The sequence below is a fragment of the Lipotes vexillifer genome, unplaced genomic scaffold, assembly GCF_000442215.2.
Source record: "Lipotes vexillifer unplaced genomic scaffold, Lipotes_vexillifer_v1.1 scaffold451, whole genome shotgun sequence".
Classification (NCBI taxonomy): Eukaryota; Metazoa; Chordata; class Mammalia; order Artiodactyla; family Lipotidae; genus Lipotes; species Lipotes vexillifer.
In genome coordinates, this window is record NW_006795989.1 from 395,001 (window position 1) to 402,225 (window position 7,225).

The following is a 7,225-nucleotide window of genomic DNA, read 5'->3' on the forward strand; positions in this document are numbered from 1 at the left end:
CCCACCACAGCAAAGAATAGCCCCGGCTCGCCGCAACTGGAGAAAGCCCACGCTCAGCAACCAAGACCGAACACAGCCAAAAAATAAATGAAAAAAAAAAAAAAAAAAGGCAGCTTCAGGGGACTTGCCTAGTGGTCCAGTGGTTAAAACTTCGCCTTCCAATGCAGGGGGTATGGGTTCAATCCCTGGTCGGGGAGCTAGGATCCCACGTGCCTCGCAGCCAAAAAACCAAAACATAAAACAGAGGCACTATTGTAACAAATTCAATAAAAACTTTAAAAAAATGGTCCCCATCAAAAAAAAACTTTAATTAATTAAAAGGTGGTGTCAAAAGATACCTAAGGTAGGAAGCTCCCCATCACTGGAGATAAGCAAGCAATCTAATAGCCCCCTGCTTGATGGCGGTGCCGTGGCAGGGATTCCCATTTGGGCGGAAACCCACAGAGTACCTTCCAGCTCTATGATTCTTTGCTCTCCCTTTGATCTCCCCCATCACGGGTGCCTGAGAGCAGGAAAGCTAAGGATGGAGGCTCTCAGGCACTGCTTGGTTTCTGCCCTGGGAGCCATAGCGCCCTGCGGTGAGGAAGGGACAAACAGACCTGCTGTCCACTGTTATCCAGTCTCTGTTTGATTATCGCCAGTGACAGTGACCTGCCAGGAGCAGTGGCCTCCACTCAGCAGGCCTTCCCTGAAATGAGGCAAGTCTGAGCAAATCACAGAGGCTCAGGGAGGAGCTGGGGGCTCCATTCAGAACCATCCCAACGGAACAGCCTTGCACGAGAATCCCAGGGCCACAGACATGAGTATTCCATCCTGAGAAAAGATTCAGCTTGGTACCGCCAGCCTCGGCAGAACGTCAAGTCAATCACGTTTGGTCTCCAGGCCCAGCAGTCCCTGTGGACTGGGATCTCCCGCCTCGGGCACTTCCGTTCCTGGCAACTGTTACATCAAAAAATACCTATCCCTGGTCCCATTACCTCAAAGTCTGTGCAGAACAAATAAGCTAAAATCCAACTGTTTTTTAAGCAGGCCATAAGTCGCCTCTTCTTATTCTAAGGAATCCCTGGAGTCACAAAGCTACCTCCAATGGTGGACTTTCAGGTACTCTATGGGCCAGGGCAGTTATCCTGTTGATCAGTAAGATGATCTACTCCATCAACCTGCTCTGTCCTCAAATTCCTCCTTTAATGTTCCTCAGGTGAGAATGTATGCAGTGATTGAAATACATGTATTGTGACCAAAGTTTCCAGTGTCGCAATTTGCCCAGGACACGGTGTCTTCAACCATTATCCTGTCTTTCATTCTCAAAAGTGTCCCTGTTTGGACAATAAATTGTATGTTGACTAGTTATTACCCAGTTTAGGCCTTATATTACCCCATAGATTAGGGCTCTGGCAGAAAATGACACAGAACAAGTTTTAGCAGGGAGAGGAGTTAAAGGGGGCTCTAGGCCCAGCGTGCTGTCTGGCTCAGCAGGTGATGCAGTAGGGTTGAAAGCACGAGGACCCTGGTTGCTGGAAGGCGAAGTCGGCCGGAGAGGTGCAGGGCAGAGGGCAGACTCTCGCAGCACAGGAGCGGAAGATCCCCCGTCACCCCCTCCTGTTCTCGGGAAGAGGGAAGGGAGTGCGTGGCTGACCAGAACCAATCATTCCTAGAACCAACGGCCCTAGGAATCAAGTCACAACTCTGCCCTGTTCCTGTCTTCTCAGTAAATGGAAACTAGTCCTCACATTGGACACCAAGTTAGAAAGCAGATGTCCTTTGGCCCGTGCTGCTATGTGAAAATGTGATCTGACACTCTTGATTCGCCCCACTCTTCAGAGACCACCAAGGCCCCGACCGTCTCCAGACTCCTTTAAATCCTCATGTCGGGTTCTGCATTTCTTGCAGCCTCCCATGTCCATTTTTCTCTTTGACCCGCATGTAACAGGCGTTCAAATCCCCAAGGGATTAGAGATCACATCCCAGATCATAGACTCTGAGAGCCAACAGGGAGCGCAGGGGTGTTTCTGTCACATGTTGCCAGTAAGGGACACGAGCCCGGAGACAGGGTGGCTGGGCAAGTCTACACGGGGGTCAGTGACTCGGCCCAGCTCAGAGCCCAGGCCTCCTGATCCCAAGCCAGAACTCACTCCCAGTGCCCACTCAGAAAAGCCTAGAAGCTGCTGGGATGCGTGGCCCAGGGCTCTCTCCAGGTGGCCTTTAAAAACAAGGAGATTAAGGAATTCCTCGGCGGTCCAGTAGTTAGGACCCGGTGCTTTCACTGCCAGGGCCTCGTTCGATCCCTGATCAGGGAACTAAGATTCCGCAAGCCTCGCAGGGCAGCCAAAAAAAAAAAAAAAAAAAAAAAAAAAAAAAAAAAAAAAAAAAAAAAAAAAACAAGGAGATTACATCTCTCAGGGGTGGCTTCAGGGTGGCCCTGTAAAGGCCAGGTGGTCTCCAAGGTTCCTTCTGAAATAAAAGTACCCTGCAGAGGGCACAGTGGCTCCCCTTCTCCCCAGTACCTCCCCTCCTGGCCTGGCTGGGGAAAGCAGGATTGTATGCCATGGTTTGCGGATTTCTTTTTCTTTCCCAGGTTACTCCTTTTTTAATGACCCTGAAGAGACCAAGGCCACCATCAAAGACTGTAAGTAACTGAGGTCAAGCTGCCCGAGGCCGTGTTGAGGCTACTGTTGGGCACATGGGCTTGAACGATGCTCTTGTGGGACCACACTCAACGTCTGATGACCTGAAACAGTAAAGGCTAGGAGAAGATGGCAGGAGAAACACGGTGGACAGAGCAAGTCTGTGGCTTCCTTAACCTCCCCCAGACTCAGTTTCCTTGTCTATAAAATGGTGAGACACTCACTGGGTTGTGAGGTGTTCAGGTAACAGTACATACAAAGTGCCTGGCCTGTGCCAGCAGCGTAGATGCTCCAAATACTGGTACCCTTTAGCAATAATAATCATAATGACTAACCATTAGAGGCCTTGTGGTTGATAATGTCTACAAAGAATCTGAGCTCACTAAGCAGGTCACGTTTGTAACTATAAGGTAATGGAGGATCTCAAATGGCCTTGTTGATTCTGAAAATTAACACTCACGGTTTCACTTCTGCAGATGGAGAAGGTTTAAGAAAGGGAGCTTTGGAGCTTTCATTTTTTAAAGATGATGATGACGATGATTGCTCTTAGTTACTGAGACCCACGCCAAGGTCCTGGTTCCGGGGCCTGGCCAACTAGGGCAAAGTAGCATCCTGGGGCTTCAAGCAGTGTTCCCATTCACCTTAAGTAGCTATAAGATTAATAGCTACTGTTAGTGTCTGTGAAGCCCTTACTATGTGCCCAGCGTGGTGCCAGGCCAAGTATTCTACCTACATTAACTTATTTAATCCTCATGATAACTTTGCTAGATCGTAATGTTATCCCCATTTGTATCTAAGGAAACTGGAGGTGCTGTAACTCACAAGTTACATGTTATAAGTCAATGCCGAGCAGAGATTCCAACTCATCTTCTCAAAGCCTATGCTCTTATACGCTGTGTCCTTCACCATATGCCCACAGGTGCACACACACATGCACGCACGGTCCCAGACTCAGGACTCCTCTGGGTCTGGGCCCAGCTCCACAATGGTTCAGAGAACAGGAGATTTTCAACTTAGTACCTGCTGAAGGGGCCCAGGCCCGACAAGCTAGGAAACCATCAGAACTGGCCCAAGTAAAGTACCCCAGCCCCTCTGCACTTGATCTCTCCTCTCCACACCCTCCCCACCTCCACCACAGAAGCACCAGAGGACAAAGCCTACGGGCCTGGCTTTGCTGCTGGGTATCTCCAGCTCCTGGCATGGGGTGCAGGCTCTATGTCTGGACTGCTAGCATCATGGGGACGTGCGTGTGATGAGCTTGATTCAGAAACTGCCACGCCAGCCTCCACCCAGCTTCTGGAGGACAGCGGACCGGGATTTCAATCAACAACTGAGAACATATCTTTGGCCACATTTTAACAGTCTCCAGTTTCAAGGCAACCAAACCTCTCCAGATCCCACAGACAGCAGAGAGCCAGGGCCACGTCCCCACTCGCCCTGCGGCAGGCACAGCCCAGCTGCAGGGACACACTGAAGATGAAGATGGTTGTGAGACAGGGAGCTGCCCCCCCAGAACGCTGTGAAACTCCAGAGAGAAATTTGGGGCGGGGTTCAGGGTACTGCTGCTGCCACCACCTCAGACTGACCTCGGGGACGTTTGGATCTGGGAAGCTGCCTCAACGTGACCACGCACTGATGGCTTCAGCCCCTCTGCCCCCACTAACACCCTCACCCCACCACCCGCCAAGCAAGGCCTCCAGCCGAGCCGAGCCGTGACTACCCTCAAAGCCACCACTGAGGAGTAGGAACCGATAAAACAGGGTTATTTATCTCTGGCAAGACCCACAAGGGGAAACTCCCACCGTCCCCACAGCCCTGCCTCGTGCTGACCCAACCTGTGTTCATCTCATCTAGCCGAATCTCTTCCATCCAAAGCACGCGGAGAAAGCATCAAAATTAAAAGGGTGACTCTTCCACTTCTTGCCATTTTGGCATTTCAGAGAAAGCTTGTTGTCTAGTCACCAGTTAATAATTCGCCTGTGTTTGTCTTGACGACTCCATTTGTTTTCTCTCTTCTTAAAAGATTAAATTGAAACAGTGGCCAGGTCTTCTCTACAGGTGATGCCGCAGAGCGTGACATTGGATCAGATAGGAGGGCAGAACACTTTCTCGGTCTTGATCAACCGGCCGTCAGCCCTGCTCACCTGCTCACCTGCATTCACCTCTCTCTACCTGGTGGCAACCCCACTGTCAGCTGATCTCACCTGAGCATTCACTGTGGCCTGGCCCGTGTGCACGGGCCCGCTTTCCCACATCAATACAATTCCAGGCTGTAAATGTAGGAAAGGGGGAAGGAGAGGCCGAAGGGACCCCGAGAGTTGAAGTCACGCATTCGTGTCATTGTTTGTTCCAGAGAATGATGCATATGGCAGCGATTAGGGCTGGGGGCCCTGATGCCGGACTGTTCACATGCGATCTCAGCTCCGACGTCGGGCAGGCACATGGCCTGGATCGTGCTCCCCAGACATCACCAGGGCTCGCTCCGTTCTGCTCAGGCATCTTGTCCGAGAGCTTTGTCTGTTCGCTCTTATTACAACTGCAACATCGCTCAGCCCCTTCACCATGACCTCTATTCGCCCACCCCGCTGCATTCCTCTCCATGGCATTTATCACCAACTGAAATAGGTCGTGTTTGTTCACTGGACGTTCCTTCCCACTTGGGTGCAAGTCCCCTGAGAGGAGAGCCTGGGACCTGTTTCGTGATGTCCGTCCCATGCCTGCTGCAGAGAGTACACTGTGTCTCAGCACTCGTGAGCCCATGAGTGAAGGACCTCCAGGGAGACACCCAGCCACCTGATACATCTGTCTTCTTATACGTAAAGTGGGAGAGTAAGAAACGTGCATCATAAGGGTGGGCGAGATTGGGTGAGCACCTGGCAGTAGCAAACACTCAACAAACTTTAATAATTATTCTTTAAGTATCTATTGAACACCTGCCATGAAAGACATGCTGAAGCAGGAATTGTGAACATCTGCTTTGAAACGGAAATGCTCTGGGTTCAAGTCCTGGCTCCACCTCTCTGGATGAAATTCTCAAACTCTTTGGGCTTCAGTTGCTCCTCAGTAAATGGAAATAGCGATTATACCACACAGGGTCGTGGCAGGTATTAAATGAGATACTGTATGTGAAGCCCTTACAAGCACTTGGCACTTAGTAAGCACTCCTTTAATATCAGCTGTTAGTACACATGAACAACGAACGAGATGGACCTCTACGGTAGAGGTAGAAAGGGACCAATGCTGGAACACTGAGGAACACGCAGGTGCTATGGGACAGAGAGGGCTCTAACCCAGAGGGTGAGTTCCGAGAAGACTTCCTGATGAGGTTTTGTGAGAGTGGGTTCAGCTGGGTGGAAGTGAGGAGCGGGAAGCATGTGCAAAGGAAGCAGGAGAAAGTCAAGCCCCATTGGGACCATCTGACCCAAAGGAGGGACGAAGTTGGGGAGCAGCAAGGGATAAGCCTGGATAACTGGGTGGAGGTCCATGTGTGAAAGGCCTGACTAACGTGGCAGCCTCTGCGCAGGATACCACAGGGTACCACTGCAGGATGTCACGCCAGGGAGTGACAAGACCCACTGGCACTGAGACAGGCCCCCCCTGGGCAGTGGTGTGGTACACAGGACACCATTCCCTCCATGGACAGCATACTTATTCTGTCATTCAGTATTTATAGCATCATGTCCCTACAGCAGGGAAGGTGAGTAGAGTGCAGCAAGGTGGCCACTCCACAATACTTACTGAGCACCTACTATATGCCCAGCACTGTGCTAGGTGCTGGGGGATACAGGTGAGAACACAAATCCCTGCCCTCTAGTGGGGAAAGTCAGCCAGTGAGCAAAATAAATAAATATATAATATGTTCCATGGTGATGAATATGACAGCAAAAAATAAAACTAGCACATGGAGTGTTCAGTAGGGTAAGCGTGTGCAATTCCAGCTCAGGCAGTCAGAGAAGGCCTCGCTGAGAAGGTGACTTTGAGCAAAGATGGAGATGAGGGCATGAGCCCCTGGACATCCAAGGGAAGAGCACTGAGGGCAAAGGGAGCAAGTGCCCCAAGGTGGGATGTGCCCGTGAGTTTCAAAAGGAGCCGGGAGGCCAGTGTGGCTGGAGCAGGCTGAGCAAGTGATGTGGGGGCAGGGACGGGTGATCTGGTACCACCTTTTACTTTTTAATCATATACACTTTGCAGCAACGTGAGTGTCTCAGACTTACAGCGTGATTTCTAATTTAACTCGGCCTTGAGGTCATGCCTTGCTGTCTGCTCTTCATAAGCTCTACTCTCTTTGCTTTTACCTGTGTCCCTTCTAGTCTGTTCTCCACACACTAGTCAGAGGGATCTTCTTAAAAAGTAGACCTTGTTAAAGTCCTAAGTCTTCGCTTTACTCTTTGAATAAAATCCCACGTCCTGGGCTTCCCTGGTGGCGCAGTGGTTGAGAGTCCGCCTGCCGATGCAGGGGACACGGGTTCGTGCCCCAGTGTGGGAAGATCCCACATGCCACAGAGCGGCTGGGCCCATGAGTCATGGCCGCTGAGCCTGTGCGTCCGGAGCCTGTGCTCCGCAACAGGAGAGGCCACAGCAGTGAGAGGCCCACGTACCAC

General features: G+C 51.0%; 1 protein-coding gene across 4 annotated transcripts in view; it reads left to right on the plus strand.

Annotated features, from left to right (window-relative positions):
* ELF5 (E74 like ETS transcription factor 5) overlaps positions 1-7,225 on the plus strand; it is a 29,200-nt gene that overhangs the window by 18,396 nt on the left and 3,579 nt on the right. For 3 of the 4 annotated variants that reach the window (XM_007468069.1, XM_007468070.1, XM_007468072.1), the window contains one exon: positions 2,576-2,626. The exons of the other annotated variant lie outside the window; for it this stretch is intronic. In XM_007468069.1, the coding sequence (XP_007468131.1) occupies positions 2,576-2,626 (51 nt within the window). The remainder of the gene's footprint in view (positions 1-2,575; positions 2,627-7,225) is intronic. 4 annotated transcript variants of the gene reach the window in all.